At 47.5% G+C, this 20,004-nt stretch overlaps 1 protein-coding gene across 1 annotated transcript in view; it reads left to right on the forward strand.

The window, feature by feature from the left end:
• Positions 1 to 20,004, forward strand: part of LOC129472521 (neuroblastoma breakpoint family member 1-like) — a 705,345-nt gene that overhangs the window by 683,274 nt on the left and 2,067 nt on the right. Inside the window, 15 exon segments of the mRNA XM_063631768.1 lie at positions 605 to 836; positions 1,887 to 1,959; positions 2,424 to 2,635; positions 3,680 to 3,889; positions 5,635 to 5,746; positions 6,562 to 6,776; positions 7,832 to 7,904; positions 8,369 to 8,580; positions 10,197 to 10,281; positions 11,120 to 11,334; positions 13,179 to 13,230; positions 13,893 to 14,065; positions 14,769 to 14,820; positions 18,563 to 18,735; positions 19,450 to 19,501. Of these exon segments, the coding sequence (XP_063487838.1) occupies positions 605 to 836; positions 1,887 to 1,959; positions 2,424 to 2,635; positions 3,680 to 3,889; positions 5,635 to 5,746; positions 6,562 to 6,776; positions 7,832 to 7,904; positions 8,369 to 8,580; positions 10,197 to 10,281; positions 11,120 to 11,334; positions 13,179 to 13,230; positions 13,893 to 14,065; positions 14,769 to 14,820; positions 18,563 to 18,735; positions 19,450 to 19,501 (2,141 nt within the window).

Raw genomic sequence — 20,004 nt, forward strand, 5'->3', positions numbered from 1 at the left:
TTTTCAAACAAGTAATTGTTGAGGTGAAATGCGCATAACACAAAATTAACCAAAGGAGTGGGAACCACCCAGCAGCATTCAGTATACTCCAAATGATGTGCCATCACCACCCCACTTACCCTTAGTCAGAATCACCTCCTGACTGACTGCGGCTTCTCATCCTTTCACTCCATCAATGTTGCCTTCTCGAGCCTGTCATTCTTTTCTTTCATCTTTGCAATTGGCCCCATCTGCACCTGGCCTCGTTTCTGTCCATGGCTTTGTATCTAGTGGCTGCAAGATGCACTATGTGTATATGCACATGGAAATGTCCATGGGCAGAGTGAGGAACTGAAAGGATGGATGTCTTATTGAAACTGAATTAGGAAGAGACCTACTTTTGTTGACAGAAGAGACAGATGAATGGAACATGGTGGAGGATCTTCCAGGAGCCCTCTCTCGTATGGAGGAAGCCTGTGAACCATTTTTCTTTCTCTTCGCCACAGACATTTCTTTAAACACGTGCTGACCTTCTGCTTGGAGGTCTCCTTGAGGACATTGTCTCAGAAATCTGTGTCGCAATATTAGACCTGATCACTTATCCCTTTCCACTGTTAAATTTTCTCTACTATCTCACCTTAGGCAATATGAAGTCCTGGCTCACTCTCAGGAACAGGAGCTGACCCAGTTAAGCGTGAAGTTACGGGAAGGGAGAGATGCCTCCTGCTCATTGAGTCGGCATCTCCAGGCCCTTCTCACTCCGGATGAGCCGGACGAGTCCCAGGGGTGGGACCTCCAAGAACAGCTGGCTGAGGGATGTTGGCTGGCACACCTCCTCATCCAAAAGCTCAGCCCAGGTAAGGTGGCCATAGGTCCTGATGACCCAAAACCCCAGGCTTATGAGAGACTCCAGACCTCCATACTTTCACAATGACAGTTGTGGCGGTGGTGTTTTTTTCCACTAAACATATGTGGCCATGACATGACCAGGACTTCCTGGGTAAGAATAGAGATGGGAAACCCATGGGGTTGGAGGTCACAGTATTGCAAATGTCCCTCCTTCCTTCATGGAAGGTGGTGTTTGGAGCAAGAAGCAGCACGTTTCTAGTTTTAAAGGACAGGAAGGAGGCTGTGACAGGAGCGTGCTTGTTAGAGTGAAAAGAGCTCTGGACTCAGAAGGCAGGTTCCCAGGCTGTCTCTTTGGCAATGTTCTTAGTAACTGTCGGTGAGTGAGTGATTTATCCTTCCTGAGTTTCTCTGTCTCCATCTGCAAAGGCACGCAAATTGTCTCTTGCAAGGGTCTGAAGCATCCAAATTTGGGAACACGACTGCTTTTCAAAATGAGATAAAGCCCCTTGCCGTGTGGTGTTGCAGAAGGCACTTGATGTGGGGGCATTTGGTGGTAGGAAGTGCTTCAGACTGGAGCCATCCCCATGGAGAGAATGTCCCTGAATAACACGGCAGAAGCCACATGAAGGAGGGCCTGTGAAGTCTCCTGATGCATAGAGGACTGTAGGACAAGATTGTCCTCTCCCAAGAGAGAGAATGAGGTTTGAAATGTGAACCGTGACAGGACACCAGGCCTGTGCCTGGGAATCAGACCTGTAGCGGGATGGGGGAGACAGCTGCCAAAGTCCAGAGAGAGGCTGCAGAAGCCTCCATCATATGGGGAGCAAAAGGTCTTTTCCATATTTGGCCACATCTTGATGGTGGCCCCCCAGATCAGAAATGCATTGCCTGGTGGATCAGGAAACCATGGCAGGGCATTTTGTTAAAGATAAAACATGAGAGCTTTCAGCTGAACAGTGACCCGTGCCTAGATGTTCATGTCTCTGTGCACATTGGGCTGACTGCGCTTGCAGAGTGTGAAGTGGGAAATATCTGAACGAACACTTCTGTATTTACAGCAACTGCCGAAGACGAGGATGGAGATGTTAACGTTGAGGAGGCTGAGAAAGTAGAGGAATTATGTGCCCCCAGGTAACACTGAATAATCGGGAGCAAGTCATGGGTGGTAACATATGAAAAAGGTCTAGGAGGCACACCCTCTCTGGCATGTACGATGGGCCGAAAGCCTGCATTCCCTTGGCCACAGTATGTGAAATTCAACCCAGCTTAGACACAGGGTGTGGCTGCTGTTGCGTTTCTGTGTGTGTGGCGGGTGTCATGCCTGTACCGTACAGGGATAGCTGAGCCTTCGTCCTCCTCGGCTCCTATCTGTCCAGTGCAGTGAACACCAGTTGCTCTCTTCCTCTCTGGCTCCCATGGCAGCCATGCTCTGTTGCAGAGAGAAGAGGATTGCCTGTTCCCTCTTAAAGGGAACCTCCTGTTTGCTTTCTGGGGCCACTCTCTTAATGCCTCCTGTCAACACCAGCCAGGACTCCCTGGGGTCCAGTCCCTCTGTGTTTAATCTTCTGTCATCTCTATCCCACCTGGCTCATCAGGGAGGTGCAGAGGGCTGAAGAACAGGAAGTCCCTGAGGACTCACTGGAGGAATGTGCCGTCACTTGTTCCAATAGCCACGGCCCTTGTGAGTCCAACCAGCCTCACGGGAACACCAAAATCACATTTCAGGAAGACCAAGTCGACCCACCTCTAGTTGTAGACAGTGCGTCCTCTGGTGATGAACGGCAGGATGCTCCAAACCTTCTCCCAGGTAGCTTCTATTTTCCTTGTGTCTCATACCTCTGTCTAGGCTATGGAAGACGAATTGTGAGGACAGGCTCTATACGTACATGCTGGTTTAGTCAGAAACTAGGATGGAGCTAGGTGCGGTGACTCACACGTATAATCACAGCACTTTGGGAGGCCCAGGTGGGAGGATCATTTGAGTTCAGGGGTTCAAGAACAGCCTGGACAAGATGGTGAAACCCATCTTTACAAAGAATACACACAACTAGCCAGGCATGGTGCTGCGTGCCTATAGTCCCAACTGCTCAGGAGGTTTAGGTGGGAGGATTGGCTCAGACCATCCTCCCACCCTCATTCACTACTCTCAGGCTAGACTCTCTCTCCTTTTCATTGGCTTGTCTTAGCTATTAATAAGAAGTCTCTGGCCAGGGGCGCTGACTCACATCTTTAATCCCAGCACTTTGAGAGGCCAAGGTGGGCGGATCACCTGAGGTCAGGAGTTTGAAACCAGCCTGGCCAACGTGGCGAAACCCCATCTCTACTAAAAATACAAAAATTAGCTGGCATGGTGGTTGGCGCCTGTAATCCCGGCTACTTGGGAGGCTGAGGCACGAGAATCGCTTGAACCCGAGAGGGCAGAGGTTGCAGTGAGCTGAGATCACGCCACTGCACTCCAGCCTGGGCGACAGAGTGAGACTCCATCTCAAACAAAAAACAACCAAAAACCAACCAAACAAACAAAAACATTTAAAAAACAAAAAACAATCTGTTGTGCTACACACAAACATTGGCCGCTCATGGGGTCAACAACTCAGGGCCCAGCCTTGCTTTATAGAAACTTATAAGCAAGTAAAGGGTAGAAGTGTTTATGTCCTGGTTTCAAGGTGACTGCATAGCTAAGACAAGTTGACTTAAAGGAGATCAAGACTGGAGATGAGAAGAGTGAAACCAGGGAAACAACATCTTCAAAGAAGTGGGCGAGGCTGCAGTGACATCCCTCAGTCCTGACTAAACCTACTTGATTTCACCAGTTTTTAACCCATCATGTGTTTGGGTGTCTTCTCCCCAGTCCCTGGCCCCACCTCTTCTGCCACAAAGGTCAGCATGGTGGTATCTGCGGGCCCTTGGTCCAGTGAGAAGGCAGAGATGAACATTCTAGAAATCAACAAGAAATCGCGCCCCCAGCTGGTAGAGAACAAACAGGAGTTCAGAAACCTCCAACAGAAATTTCTTGTAACTCAAGTGGCCTACTTCCTGGCCAATGGGCAGAATAATTACGGTAAGTTCTATAGGCTCACCTTCACAAAAGTGATCAATGATGTCTTGTCTTCTCTCTGAGAAACTAAATGCTGTCTCCATCAAAAATAATTTCAACCTTCCCATACTTCTAGGACAGTGGAAATGGGCATTTGCACATTTTGTTAAATTTGGAAGTCAGAGGTACCAAAGTATTTAGCAACTTTCCACGTCTGCAGCCAGGTGGGGGTGGGCCTAGATTTAAAATCGCACTTAATTCATTTCGGACATGGGCACAGAACGACCTGTTTTCTCCAAGAGGCTAAATCCTGTTTTCAAGAATCCTCTCTGTCCCGTATAAGATCCGGCAGACAAATAACATCTAATCTGTTGTTCTAAACATCTGGGACTAGTGAACCCTTATTCTATTCAAGCTTCTGTTGAGGCCCAATAGGCAAAGCTCTGTTCTAGGGACCCTGAGGGAAACTTGGTGATAGTACACAGTACCCGCTGTGAGGGGCTTCAAGAGGAGTCTGCTCCTAATGGAACCTATGGTATCTATAAGTGACAGCATCAAGAGCAGGGAGTAGGGGCCGTGCACGGTGACTCACTCCTGTAATCCCAGCACTCTGGGAGGCTGAGGCGGGCGGATCACGAGGTCAGGAGTTTGAGACCAGCCTGGGCAACATGGAGAAACCCCATCTCTACTAAAAATACAAACATTAGCTGGGCATGGTGGCAGGCGCCTGTAATCCCAGCTCCTCGGGAGGCTGAGGCAGGAGACTTCTTTGCACCCAGGAGGCAAAGTTTGCATTGAGCCAAGATCATGCCATTGCACTCCAGCCTGGGTGACAGGGCAAGACTCGTCAAAAGAAAAGCAGAGAGTACCCTGGTGAGAGGGAAGTCCTGCTTCCTGGGGCACAGGCTCTTTTTCCTAAAGAGGAAGAAAGATCGCACCGAGAATGTGTGGAAGTAGCAGTGCAGTGTGCAGAGCAGGGACCCTGGGCTTGTCTCCTGGGCTCCATCCAAGTTGCTTGTCTTACCTGTCCCTCAGTTTCCTCATCTGTACATAGGGTAGTATGGAAATACTTACCTCTGTAAAATTGCGGCAATGAATTACATGAGGCATTTCTTGTCAATCTCCTAGAATGTTTATTGGCACAGAGTAAACGCTATCTATTAGTTCTTCATTCTACTGTTTCTAAATTAACACAAACATTATTAGTATTTGGGCATATTTCCTTCATGGCCTTATGGTCTTATGTCTCATACTTTATGCTTCAGATATGATTCTTAAAATCACATCCGAAGATAAGATTTAAAAATCAAAGATGTTTAAGATCCTTGACATATTTCTCCTTGAAATTCCCAGTAAAAGGGAAACGATCAGTCCCATAGTCCGAGGGGCCTTCCCGAATGTACAGGAAATCACTGCTTCATGCCTCAGTGCAGTATTTTAGAGGGGAGACTGCAAGGCTTGGGAAAGTGGCCCCGCATTGAGAGTCGGACCTCAGGGGCTGTGAATTCTCACTCCACTTCGTTGTGTTTGAATCATCTTGTGAACTCCCTTGATGTGCCTTGAGTTTCTGTTTCTTCGTCTCCAAATTTTGGAGTACCAGATGCCAGAAAGTCGGGAGACTGAGGAGTAAAGATGTGGAAATCCCTGCCGAGAGCCTGGTACTGGGGACAGTTTTGTCCTTGGGATGGACCTGGCTCCTGCCCTGTAGGCAGTGATGAGAGCAGCATGTCCAGGCTTTCACTGAGGCAGGCGTGTCTGTCTTTTCTCAGAGTATGAAGACTGCAAAGACCTCATAAAGTCTATGCTGAGGGATGAGCGGATGTTCGTGGAAAAGGAGTTTACAGAGCAGCTCAGGTGAGGAGGCCCCGTGGGGGCAGGCAGGTGGGCAAGAGTGTAAATCTCTGAAGTACAGCAGCTCGGCGGGGAGAAATAAGAGCTAAGCTGGGCCAGGGGAAGGGCAGGAATTGCCATGGCAGGCTCATGACACACACAGATTTATCAAGCAGAGAACAAAGATCCTATGATAATAAGTTATGGGTTGCAGTTGTTTCTCAGAGCCTTACTTCCCGTTTTTCAAACAAGTAATTGTTGAGGTGAAATGCGCATAACACAAAATTAACCAAAGGAGTGGGAACCACCCAGCAGCATTCAGTATACTCCAAATGATGTGCCATCACCACCCCACTTACCCTTAGTCAGAATCACCTCCTGACTGACTGCGGCTTCTCATCCTTTCACTCCATCAATGTTGCCTTCTCGAGCCTGTCATTCTTTTCTTTCGTCTTTTCAATTGGCCCCATCTGCACCTGGCCTCGTTTCTGTCCATGGCTCTGTATCTAGTCGCTGCAAGATGCACTATGTGTATATGCATATGGAAATGTCCATGGGCAGAGTGAGGAACTGAAAGGATGGATGTCTTATTGAAACTGAATTAGGAAGGGACCTACTTTTGTTGACAGAAGAGACAGATGAATGGAACATCGTGGAGGATCTTCCAGGAGCCCTCTCTCATATGGAGGAAGCCTGTGAACCGTTTTTTATTCTTCGTCTTGGCCGCAGACATTTCTTTAAACACGTGCTGACCTTCTGCCTGGAGGTCTCCTGGAGGACATTGTCTCAGAAATCTGTGTCGCAATATTAGAACTGATCGCTCTATCCCTTTCCACTGTTAAATTTTCTCTACTGTCTCACCTTAGGCAATACGAAGTCCTGATTTTCTCTCGGGAACGGGAGCTGACCCAGTTAAGCGTGAAGTTACGGGAAGGGAGAGATGCCGCCCGCTCATTGATTCGGCATCTCCAGGCCCTTCTCACTCCGGATGAGCCGGACGAGTCCCAGGGGTGGGACCTCCGAGAACAGCTGGCTCACGGATGTTGGCTGGCACAGCAGCTCGTCCAAAAGCTCAGCCCAGGTAAGGTGGCCGTGGGTCCTGATGACCCAAAACCCCAGGCTTATGAGAGACTCCAGACCTCCATACTTTCACAATGACAGTTGTAGCGGTGGTGTTTTTTTTCCACTAAACATATGTGGCCATGACATGACCAGGACTTCCTGGGTAAGAAGACAGATGGGAAACCCATGGGGTTGGAGGTCACAGTATTGCAAATGTCCCTCCTTCCTTGATGGAAGGTGGTGTTTGGAGCAAGAAGCAGCACGTTTCTAGTTTTAAAGGACAGGAAGGAGGCTGTGACAGGAGGGCGCTTGTTAGAGTGAAAAGAGCTCTGGACTCAGAAGGCAGGTTCTCGGGCTGTCTCTTTGGCAATGTTCTTAGTAACTGTCGGTGAGTGAGTGATTTATCCTTCCTGAGTTTCTCTGTCTCCATCTGCAAAGGCACGCAAATTGTCTCTTGCAAGTGTCCGAAGCATCCCAATGTGGGAACACTTAAGACTGCCTTTCAAAATGAGATAAAGCCCCTCACCGTGTGGTGCTGCAGAAGGCACTTGATGTGGGGGCATTTCGTGGTAGGAAGTGCTTCAGGCTGGAGCCCTCCCCATAGAGAGAATGTCCCTGAATAACACGGCAGAAGCCACATGATGGAGGGCCGGTGAAGTCTCCTGATGCATAGAGGACTGTAGGACAAGTTTGTCCTCTCCTAAGAGAAAGAATGAGGTTTGAAATGTGAACTGTGACAGGACACCAGGCCTGTGCCTGGGAATCAGACCTGTAGCGGGATGGGGGAGACAGCTGCCAAAGTCCAGAGAGAGGCTGCAGAAGCCTCCATCATATGGGGAGCAAAAGGTCTTTTCCATATTTGGCCACATCTTGATGGTGGCCCCCCAGATCAGAAATGCATTGCCCGGTGGATCAGGAAACCATGGCAGGGCATTTTGTTAAAGATAAAACATGAGAGCTTTCAGCTGAACAGTGACCCGTGCCTAGATGTTCATGTCTCTGTGCACATTGGGCTGACTGCACTTGCAGAGTGTGAAGTGGGAAATATCTGAATGAACACTTCTGTATTTACAGCAACTGCCGAAGAGGAGGATGGAGATGTTAACGTTGAGGAGGCTGAGAAAGTAGAGGAATTATGTGCCCCCAGGTAACACTGAATAATCGGGAGCAAGTCATGGGTGGTAACATATGAAAAAGGTCTAGGAGGCACACCCTCTCTGGCATGTACGATGGGCCGAAAGCCTGCATTCCCTTGGCCACAGTATGTGAAATTCAACCCAGCTTAGACACAGGGTGTGGCTGCTGTTGCGTTTCTGTGTGTGTGGCGGGTGTCATGCCTGTACCGTACAGGGATAGCTGAGCCTTCGTCCTCCTCGGCTCCTATCTGTCCAGTGCAGTGAACACCAGTTGCTCTCTTCCTCTCTGGCTCCCATGGCAGCCATGCTCTGTTGCAGAGAGAAGAGGATTGCCTGTTCCCTCTTAAAGGGAACCTCCTGTTTGCTTTCTGGGGCCACTCTCTTAATGCCTCCTGTCAACACCAGCCAGGACTCCCTGGGGTCCAGTCCCTCTGTGTTTAATCTTCTGTCATCTCTATCCCACCTGGCTCATCAGGGAGGTGCAGAGGGCTGAAGAACAGGAAGTCCCTGAGGACTCACTGGAGGAATGTGCCGTCACTTGTTCCAATAGCCACGGCCCTTGTGAGTCCAGCCAGCCTCACGGGAACACCGAAATCACACTTGAGGAAGACCAAGTCGACCCACCTCTAGTTGTAGACAGTGCGTCCTCTGGTGATGAACGGCCGGATGCTCCAAACCTTCTCCCAGGTAGCCTCTATTTTCCTTGTGTCTCATACCTCTGTCTAGGCTATGGAAGACGAATTGTGAGGACAGGCTGTATACATACATGCTGGTTTAGTCAGAAACTAGGATGGAGCTAGGTGCGGTGACTCACACGTGTAATCACAGCACTTTGGGAGGCCCAGGTGGGAGGATCATTTGAGTTCAGGGGTTCAAGAACAGCCTGGACAAGATGGTGAAAGCCATCTTTACAAAGAATACAAACAACTAGCCAGGCATGGTGCTGCGTGCCTATAGTCCCAACTGCTCAGGAGGTTTAGGTGGGAGGATTGGCTCAGACCATCCTCCCACCCTCATTCACTACTCTCAGGCTAGACTCTCTCTCCTTTTCATTGGCTTGTCTTGGCTATTAATAAGAAGTCTCTGGCCAGGGGCGCTGGCTCACATCTTTAATCCCAGCACTTTGGGAGGCCGAGGTGGGCGGATCACCTGAGGTCAGGAGTTCGAAACCAGCCTGGCCAACGTGGCGAAACCCCATCTCTACTAAAAATACAAAAATTAGCTGGCATGGTGGTTGGCGCCTGTAATCCCAGCTACTTGGGAGGCTGAGGCACGAGAATCGCTTGAACCCGGGAGGGCACAGGTTGCAGTGAGCTGAGATCGCGCCACTGCACTCCAGCCTGGGCGACAGAGTGAGACTCCGTCTCAAACAAAAAACCAAAAGCCAAAAACCAACCAACCAAACAAAAAAATTTAAAAAACAAAAAACAGTCTGTTGTGCTACACACAAACATTGGCCGCTCATGGGGTCAACAACTCAGGGCCCGGCCTTACTTTGTAGAAACTTACGAGCAAGAAAAGGGTAGAAGCGTTTATGTCCTGGTTTCAAGGTGACTGCGTAGCTAAGACAAGTTGACTTAAAGGAGATCAAGACTGGAGATGAGAAGAGTGAAACCAGGGAAACAACATCTTCAAAGAAGTGGGCGAGGCTGCAGTGACATCCCTCAGTCCTGACTAAACCTACTTGATTTCGCCAGTTTTTAACCCATCATGTGTTTGGGTGTCTTCTCCCCAGTCCCTGGCCCCACCTCTTCTGCCACAAACGTCAGCATGGTGGTATCTGCCGGCCCTTGGTCCAGGGAGAAGGCAGAGATGACCGTCCGAAGATACGATTTAAAAATCAAAGATGTTTAAGATCTTTGACATGTTTGTCCTTGAAATTCCCGGTAAAAGGGAAACCATCAGTCCCATAGTCCGAGGGGGCCTTCCCGACTGTACAGGAAATCACTGCTTCATGCCTCAGTGCAGTGTTTTAGAGGGGAGGCTGCAGGGCTTGGGAAAGTGGCCCCGCATTCAGAGTCAGACCTCGGGGCTGTGAATTCTGACTCCACTTAGTTGTGGTTGAATCATCTTGTCTACTCCCTTGATGTGCCTTGAGTTTCTGTTTCTTCGTCTCTAAATTTTGGAGGACCAGATGCCAGAAAGTCGGGAGACTGAGGAGTAAAGGTGTGGAAATCCCTGGCGAGAGCCTGGTACTGGGGACAGTTTTGTCCTTGGGATGGACCTTGCTCCTGCCCTGTAGGCAGTGACGAGAGCAGCATGTCCAGGCTTTCACTGAGGCAGGCGTGTCTGTCTTTTCTCAGAGTCCGAAGACTACAAAGACCTGGTGAAGTCTACGCTGAGGGATGAGCGGCTGTTCACGGAAGAGGAGCTTTCGGAGCAGCTCAGGTGAGGGGGCCCCGTGGGGGCAGGCCAGGTGGGCAGGTGTGTAAATCTCTGAAGTACGGCAGCTCGGCGGGGAGAAATAAGAGCTAAGCTGGGCCAGGGGAAGGGCAGGAATTGCCGTGGCAGGCTCATGACACACACAGATTTATCAAGCAGAGAACAAAGATGATCATAAGTTATGGGTTGCAGTTGTTTCTCAGAGCCTTACTTCCCGTTTTTCAAACAAGTAATTGTTGAGGTGAAATGCGCATAACAGAAAATCAACCAAAGGAGTGGGAACCACCCAGCAGCATTCAGTATACTCCAAATGATGTGCCATCACCACCCCACTTACCCTTAGTCAGAATCACCTCCTGACTGACTGCGGCTTCTCATCCTTTCACTCCATCAATGTTGCCTTCTCGAGCCTGTCATTCTTTTCTTTCGTCTTTTCAATTGGCCCCATCTGCACCTGGCCTCGTTTCTGTCCATGGCTCTGTATCTAGTCGCTGCAAGATGCACTATGTGTATATGCATATGGAAATGTCCATGGGCAGAGTGAGGAACTGAAAGGATGGATGTCTTATTGAAACTGAATTAGGAAGGGACCTACTTTTGTTGACAGAAGAGACAGATGAATGGAACATCGTGGAGGATCTTCCAGGAGCCCTCTCTCATATGGAGGAAGCCTGTGAACCGTTTTTTATTCTTCGTCTTGGCCGCAGACATTTCTTTAAACACGTGCTGACCTTCTGCCTGGAGGTCTCCTGGAGGACATTGTCTCAGAAATCTGTGTCGCAATATTAGAACTGATCGCTCTATCCCTTTCCACTGTTAAATTTTCTCTACTGTCTCACCTTAGGCAATACGAAGTCCTGATTTTCTCTCGGGAACGGGAGCTGACCCAGTTAAGCGTGAAGTTACGGGAAGGGAGAGATGCCGCCCGCTCATTGATTCGGCATCTCCAGGCCCTTCTCACTCCGGATGAGCCGGACGAGTCCCAGGGGTGGGACCTCCGAGAACAGCTGGCTCACGGATGTTGGCTGGCACAGCAGCTCATCCAAAAGCTCAGCCCAGGTAAGGTGGCCGTGGGTCCTGATGACCTAAAACCCCAGGCTTATGAGAGACTCCAGACCTCCATACTTTCACAATGACAGTTGTAGCGGTGGTGTTTTTTTTCCACTAAACATATGTGGCCATGACATGACCAGGACTTCCTGGGTAAGAAGACAGATGGGAAACCCATGGGGTTGGAGGTCACAGTATTGCAAATGTCCCTCCTTCCTTGATGGAAGGTGGTGTTTGGAGCAAGAAGCAGCACGTTTCTAGTTTTAAAGGACAGGAAGGAGGCTGTGACAGGAGGGCGCTTGTTAGAGTGAAAAGAGCTCTGGACTCAGAAGGCAGGTTCTCGGGCTGTCTCTTTGGCAATGTTCTTAGTAACTGTCGGTGAGTGAGTGATTTATCCTTCCTGAGTTTCTCTGTCTCCATCTGCAAAGGCACGCAAATTGTCTCTTGCAAGTGTCCGAAGCATCCCAATGTGGGAACACTTAAGACTGCCTTTCAAAATGAGATAAAGCCCCTCACCGTGTGGTGCTGCAGAAGGCACTTGATGTGGGGGCATTTCGTGGTAGGAAGTGCTTCAGGCTGGAGCCCTCCCCATAGAGAGAATGTCCCTGAATAACACGGCAGAAGCCACATGATGGAGGGCCGGTGAAGTCTCCTGATGCATAGAGGACTGTAGGACAAGTTTGTCCTCTCCTAAGAGAAAGAATGAGGTTTGAAATGTGAACCGTGACAGGACACCAAGCCTGTGCCTGGGAATCAGACCTGTAGCGGGATGGGGGTTTCACCGTGGTCTCGATCTCCTGACCTCGTGATCCGCCCACCTTGGCCTCCCAAAATGCTGGGATTACAAGCGTGAGCCACCGCGCCCATCCTGAAAGTTCTTTATGAGTTTTTTTTTTTTTTTTTGAAACGGAGTCTCGCTCTGTCGCCCAGGCTGGAGTGCAGTGGCACAATCACGGCTCACTGCCAGCTCCGCCTCCCGGGTTCACGCCATTCTCCTGCCTCAGCCTCTCCGAGTAGCTGGGACTACAGGCGCCCGCTACCACGCCCGGCTAATTTTTTTTTGTATTTTTAGTAGAGACAGGGTTTCACCGTGGTCTCGATCTCCTGACCTTGTGATCCGCCCGCCTCGGCCTCCCAAAGTGCTGGGATTACAAGCGTGAGCCACCGCGCCCGGCGATGAGTTTTGTTTTCAAAGCATATCTGTGTGGTTCTTTACCTGCCCAAGGCCAGCATCACCCTTGTCTACCTCTCAGTGGAAGATGTGACCCAGGTTTCACTGAATTTATCCCCATTTTCTGTGTCTTGTAGGTTGGCTTGTTTTAGCTCATCTGTCCGTCGTCTTGCTGGTATGTTTTCTAGATAAATGGCTGACTTTTCACCCACGAAAGCCATAATAGCTGATGCTTCTGTGTAGAACCAAGTCTCATATTGACTCAAGAGCTGCTACATTGCACCGCTCCGTCAAATCTCAGTGTGCACCATCTCGTAAACTATGAAATCCTGGGTATTTGATGAGAGAAGCTTGAATATTGCAGTATCTCTCCTATGAGGCGTTAGAACAATTTGCCTCAAATCTATTGGAAAAACATTGCTCATCTGTGTACACAAACCTAGGACAGAGCACACTGGGAAGATCACATTCCAAAACGGGGGGATTTTCCCAAGGCTCATGAAAGGAACCAAGTCAGTTCTCTCAAGACTTGACCTCAGACCTCCTGGTATATTTCTCTCAAAGTCTCCTGTTCTCACACAGAGAAGACTGATGTCCCTGTGTTAGGATTGGACAGAGGAATGTTTCTGTGTGCAAGGAAGAACTGCTTCATGTAAGAGGCCCTGTCTGAATTTATTTGCAGGACATTGGCATGATCAAGTGAAAAAGGAGGACCAAGAGGCCACAGGTCCCTGGTGAGTCTGAGAAATTGTGGACAGTTAATTTGATGTTGACACCTGGAGACACCCAGTCCGGGGAAAACAGTACATGCTGAAAATAATGATTTCATCTTGTCAGACAAGTCTGAATTATGCCTACTAACATTGCTTTTGGTTCTCTCTTTACAGTAAATGTTTAGGTTTCCATTTCTTCCTCCCCTTATCATTTACTAATGTATCATAGGTTAACCATACCTCAGAAGCTGTACCCTTATGGCGACTGCATGAAATTTTAAGCACATTTGATGGAAAACTATTGAGCTCACTCTTCTCATGATCACTGTTTGCTGTGTGTCATGAGGGCAGTAATTCAGAGTGTCCTTTTACTCCCTTATCAGTGTATCACTTGGGCAAGTCACTGAGCTCACTCTCTCTCTCTGTCTCTCAATCTCTCAATCTCTCTCTGTCTCTCTCTCTCTCTCTCTCTGTGTGTGTGTGTGTGTGTGTGTGTTTCTCTTTCATCCTTTTCTACCGGGCCCTGGTCTGTCCCAACATAAAGGCAATAATTTGTTACCTCATTAATAGATCTGTCCTTTTTCTTTTCAAACAGTTCCTTATGTTACCCATGAAATCTAGCTGGAGCTGTGTGGTTTCTGATTCCCCCTGGCTTATTCTTTACTTGGTTCCTACTTTTCCAGGCTCAGCAGGGAGCTACTGGATGAGAAAGAGTCTGAAGTCTTGCAGGACTCACTGGATAGATTTTATTCAACTCCTTCTGGGTATGTGGAACTGCCTGACTTATGCCAGCCCTACAGAAGTGCATTTTACTCATTGGAGGAGCAACACCTTGGCTTGGCTCTTGATGTGGACAGTGAGTACCTTACTATGAAGGTGATAAGACTCCACCTGGTCCTCCAGATAAGGGTGATGTTCCTGTTCCAAGTGGCCCTTACTGACCCAAGAGATGTCATTGCCACAGGCAGGACCTATGGGCGCATATAGGTTGTAATGAAACTAGTTTCAATTGGAAGCCCAGACATGAAATGGGTCAGTGAGCATGGCTCTATTCCTAGTCTCCAGCCATGCCTGTGGCAACCTGAGCCCACTCTCAGCACATTGGACCCAGGCAGATGTAAAAAATTCACAGAAGAATGATTTGGACTCAAGGGTTTGTAGATTTCCTCCTTCATTCTAATTTCAGTGTCTTGCAACCATGAATGAGCTGGGCATTTGATGAGACAGGGCTGAATACTGCAGTTTTCCTCCTAGAAATCATCTGGGGCATTTTCTTTGAATTGATGGGAACAATAAGGCATAACTGTTTGCACAAACTTGGGATAAATGATTTTGGGATAACTGTCTACCAGAATAGGGACATTTGACCCTTGGTTCTGAGATGCAAACCAAAGAATGTCTATCATGACTGGCTTTGAGGCCTCCTGAAATATATCTCCCACATTGTCCTGTTCTCATGCTGAGGAGCCTGAGGTCTCTGTGTGGGGATTAGACAGTGGACTGTGATGGGTGTAGGTGAATTGGCTTATTTTGTCTGTCCCTGTCTGAATTTATTGCAGGAATTAAAAAAGACCAAGAAGAGGAAAAAGACCAAGGCCCACAGTGCCCCAGGTAAGTTTGAGCAATTGTCAACAGCTAATTCTGTGTTGACACCTGGAGACTCCTGGTTCAGGGAAAGCAGGGCAGGCTGACATTATCGATTACATCCTTTCAACCAAGCCTGAATTCTTCCTACTCACATTGCTGTTGGTTTTCATTGCAGTAGATATTTAGGTTTCCGTTTCTTCCTCCCCTTATCATTTACTAACCTACTGTAGGTCGACCATACTTCAAAAGCTGTATCCTCATGGTGACTGCATGGAAACTTGAGCACATTTTATGGAAAATTATTGAGCACTGTCTTTTCATGATCACTGTATGCTGTGTGTCCTGAGGGCACTAACTCAGAGTGTCCTGTACTCCCTCATCAGTGTGTCACCTGGACAATTCACTGAGCTCTGTCTCTCTGCCTGTGTCTCTCTGTCTGTCTGTCTTTCTCTTTCATTCTTTTCTATTTGGCCCTGTTCCATCCCGACTGAAGGCAATAATTTGTTACCTCATTAATGGATGTATCCTTTTTCTTTTTTAACCACTTCCTTATGCTACCCATGAAATCTAGTTGGGGCTCTTTTGTGTCTGATTTCCCCTGGCTTATTCTTTACTTTTTCTACTTTTCCAGGCTCAGCAGAGAGCTGCTGGAGGTAGTAGAGCCTGAGGACTTGCAGGACTCACTGGATAGACGTTATTCGACTCCTTCCAGTTATCTAGAACAGCCTGATTCATGGCAGCCCTACGGAAGTTCCTTTTACTCATTGGAGGAAGAACACATTGGCTTTTCTCTTGACGTGGATGGTGAGTACCTTTCTATGAAGGTGATAAGGATCCACTGAGTTTTCCGTATAGAGATCATATTCCTGCTCCAAGAGGCCATTACTGAGCTGAGAGATGTCATTGCTGCACTGAGGACCTATAGGCACATGTAGGTTGAATGAAACTCTAGTTCTACCTGGAAGCCCAGACATGGGATGGGTCAGTGAGAGTGGCTCTCTTCCTAGTCTCAGGCCATGCCTGTGGCACTCTGATTGTACTCTCAAGGCACTGGACCTGGGCAGATGTGACAAATTCAGAGAACTATGATTTTGACTCAAGGGTTGGTAGATTTCCTTTCTCACTCTAATTTCAGTGTCTAAAATCCTCACAACCATGAACAATCTGAGTATTTGATGAGACAGGGCTGAATATTGCGGTTTCTCTCTTAGAAATCATTTGAGGGCATTTGCTTTAAATTGATTGGAAAAATATGGGATAACCGTTTGCACAAACTTGGGACAAATGATACTGGGATAACGATCTACCAGAATAGGGACATTTTACCCTTAGTTTCTGGGACAAAAAACAAGGAATCTCTATCATGACCAGCCTTCAGGCCTCCTGAAATATATCTCTCACAGTGTCCTATTCTTATACTGAGGAGCCTGAGGTCCCTGTGTGAGGATTAGACAGTGGAATGTTATGTGTGTAGGGCAATCAGCTTAATGTGTCTGTCCATCTCTGAATTTATTGCAGAAATTGAAAAGTACCAAGAAGGGGAAGAAGATCAAAACCCACCATGCCCCAGGTAACTTTTAACAATGTGGTCGCTTAATTCTGTGTTAACACCTGGAGACGAGAGATCCAGGGAAAACCGTGTGTGTGATTTCATGTTTTCAACAAAGCCTGAATTACTCCTACTGACATTGCTATTGGTTTTCATTGCAGTAGACGTTTAGGTTTCCATTTCTTCCTCCCTTTATCATTTACTAATGTACCACAGGTTGACCATACCTCAGAAGCTGTACCCTTATGGCGACTGCATGGAATTTTAAGCACATTTGATGGAAAACTATTGAGCTCACTCTTCTCGTGATCACTGTTTTCTGTGTGTCATGAGGGCACTAACTCAGAGTGTCCTTTTACTCCCTTATCAGTGTGTCACCTGGCCAAGTCACTGAGCTCACTCTCTCACTCTCTCTCTCTGTCTCTCAATCTCTCAATCTCTCTCTCTCTCTCTCTCTGTGTGTGTGTGTGTGTGTGTGTGTGTGTGTGTGTGTGTGTGTCTTTCTCTTTCATCCTTTTCTACCTGGCCCTGGTCTGTCCCAACATAAAGGCAATAATTTGTTACCTCATTAATAGATCTGTCCTTTTTCTTTTCAAACAGTTCCTTATGTTACCCATGAAATCTAGCTGGAGCTGTGTGGTTTCTGATTCCCCCTGGCTTATTCTTTACTTTTCCTACTTTTCCAGGCTCAGCAGGGAGCTGCTGGATGAGAATGAGTCTGAAGTCTTGCAAGACTCACTGGATAGATTTTATTCAACTCCTTCTGGGTATGTGGAACTGCCTGACTTATGCCAGCCCTACAGAAGTGCATTTTACTCATTGGAGGAGCAACACCTTGGCTTGGCTCTTGATGTGGACAGTGAGTACCTTACTATGAAGGTGATAAGACTCCACCTGGTCCTCCAGATAAGGGTGATGTTCCTGTTCCAAGTGGCCCTTACTGACCCAAGAGATGTCATTGCCGCAGGCAGGACCTATGGGCGCATATAGGTTGTAATGAAACTAGTTTCAATTGGAAGCCCAGACATGAAATGGGTCAGTGAGCATGGCTCTATTCCTAGTCTCCAGCCATGCCTGTGGCAACCTGAGCCCACTCTCAGCACATTGGACCCAGGCAGATGTAAAAAATTCACAGAAGAATGATTTGGACTCAAGGGTTTGTAGATTTCCTCCTTCATTCTAGTTTGAGTGTCTTGCAACCATGAATGAGCTGGGCATTTGATGAGACAGGGCTGAATACTGCAGTTTTCCTCCTAGAAATCATCTGGGGCATTTTCTTTGAATTGATGGGAACAATAAGGCATAACTGTTTGCACAAACTTGGGATAAATGATTTTGGGATAACTGTCTACCAGAATAGGGACATTTGACCCTTGGTTCTGAGATGCAAACCAAAGAATGTCTATCATGACTGGCTTTGAGGCCTCCTGAAATATATCTCCCACATTGTCCTGTTCTCATGCTGAGGAGCCTGAGGTCCCTGTGTGGGAATTAGACCATGGACTGTGATGGGTGTAGGTGAATTGGCTTATTTTGTCTGTCCCTGTCTGAATTTATTGCAGGAATTAAAATAGACCAAGAAGAGGAAGAAGACCAAGGCCCACAGTGCCCCAGGTAAGTTTGAGCAATTGTCAACAGCTAATTCTGTGTTGACACCTGGAGACTCTTGGTTCAGGGAAAGCAGGGCAGGCTGACATTATCAATTACATCCTTTCAACCAAGCCTGAATTCTTCCTACTCACATTGCTGTTGGTTTTCATTGCAGTAGATATTTAGGTTTCCATTTCTTCCTCCCCTTATCATTTACTAACCTACTGTAGGTCGACCATACTTCAAAAGCTGTATCCTCATGGTGACTGCATGGAAACTTGAGCACATTTTATGGAAAATTATTGAGCACTGTCTTTTCATGATCACTGTATGCTGTGTGTCCTGAGGGCACTAACTCAGAGTGTCCTGTACTCCCTCATCAGTGTGTCACCTGGACAATTCACTGAGCTCTGTCTCTCTGCCTCTGTCTCTCTGTCTGTCTTTCTCTTTCATTCTCTTCTATTTGGCCCTGTTCCATCCCGACTGAAGGCAATAATTTGTTACCTCATTAATGGATGTATCCTTTTTCTTTTTTAACCACTTCCTTATGCTACCCATGAAATCTAGTTGGGGCTCTTTTGTGTCTGATTTCCCCTGGCTTATTCTTTACTTTTTCTACTTTTCCAGGCTCAGCAGAGAGCTGCTGGAGGTAGTAGAGCCTGAGGACTTGCAGGACTCACTGGATAGATGTTATTCGACTCCTTCCAGTTATCTAGAACAGCCTGATTCATGGCAGCCCTACGGAAGTTCCTTTTACTCATTGGAGGAAGAACACATTGGCTTTTCTCTTGATGTGGATGGTGAGTACCTTTCTATGAAGGCGATAAGGATCCACTGAGTTTTCCGTATAGAGATCATATTCCTGCTCCAAGAGGCACTTACTGAGCTGAGAGATGTCATTGCTGCACTGAGGACCTATAGGCACATGTAGGTTGAATGAAACTCTAGTTCTACCTGGAAGCCCAGACATGGGATGGGTCAGTGAGCGTGGCTCTCTTCCTAGTCTCAGGCCATGCCTGTGGCACTCTGATTGTACTCTCAAGGCACTGGACCTGGGCAGATGTGACAAATTCAGAGAACTATGATTTTGACTCAAGGGTTGGTAGATTTCCTTTCTCACTCTAATTTCAGTGTCTAAAATCCTCACAGCAATGAACAATCTGAGCATTTGATGAGACAGGGCTGAATATTGCGGTTTCTCTCTTAGAAATCATTTGAGGGCATTTGCTTTAAATTGATTGGAAAAATATGGGATAACCGTTTGCACAAACTTGGGACAAATGATATTGGGATAACGATCTACCAGAATAGGGACACTTTGCCCTTAGTTTCTGGGACAAAAAACAAGGAATCTCCATCATGACCAGCCTTCAGGCCTCCTGAAATACATCTCTCACGGTGTCCTATTCTTATACTGAGAAGCCTGAGGTCCCTGTGTAAGGATTAGACAGTGGAATGTTATGTGTGTAGGGGAATCAGCTTAATATGTCTGTCCATGTCTGAATTTATTGCAGAAATTGAAAAGTACCAAGAAGGGGAAGAAGATCAAAACCCACCATGCCCCAGGTAACTTTCAACAATTGTGGTCGCTTAATTCTGTGTTAACACCTGGAGACGAGAGATCCAGGGAAAACCGTGTGTGTGATTTCATGTTTTCAACAAAGGCTGAATTACTCCTACTGACATTGCTATTGGTTTTCATTGCAGTAGACGTTTAGGATTCCATTTCTTCCTCCCCTTATCATTTACTAATGTACCATAGGTTGACCATACCTCAGAAGCTGTACCCTTATGGCGACTGCATGGAATTTTAAGCACATTTGATGGAAAACTATTGAGCTCACTCTTCTCGTGATCACTGTTTTCTGTGTGTCATGAGGGCACTAACTCAGAGTGTCCTTTTACTCCCTTATCAGTGTGTCACCTGGCCAAGTCACTGAGCTTACTGTCTCTCTCACTCTCTCTCTCTCTCAGTCTCTCTCTCTGTCTCTCTCTGTCTCTGTCTCTGTCTCTCTCTCTCTCTGTCTGTCTTTGTCTTTCATTGTTTTCTACCTGGCCCTGTTCTATCC

Source organism: Symphalangus syndactylus, chromosome 22 (genome assembly GCF_028878055.3).
Source record: "Symphalangus syndactylus isolate Jambi chromosome 22, NHGRI_mSymSyn1-v2.1_pri, whole genome shotgun sequence".
NCBI lineage: Eukaryota > Metazoa > Chordata > Mammalia > Primates > Hylobatidae > Symphalangus > Symphalangus syndactylus.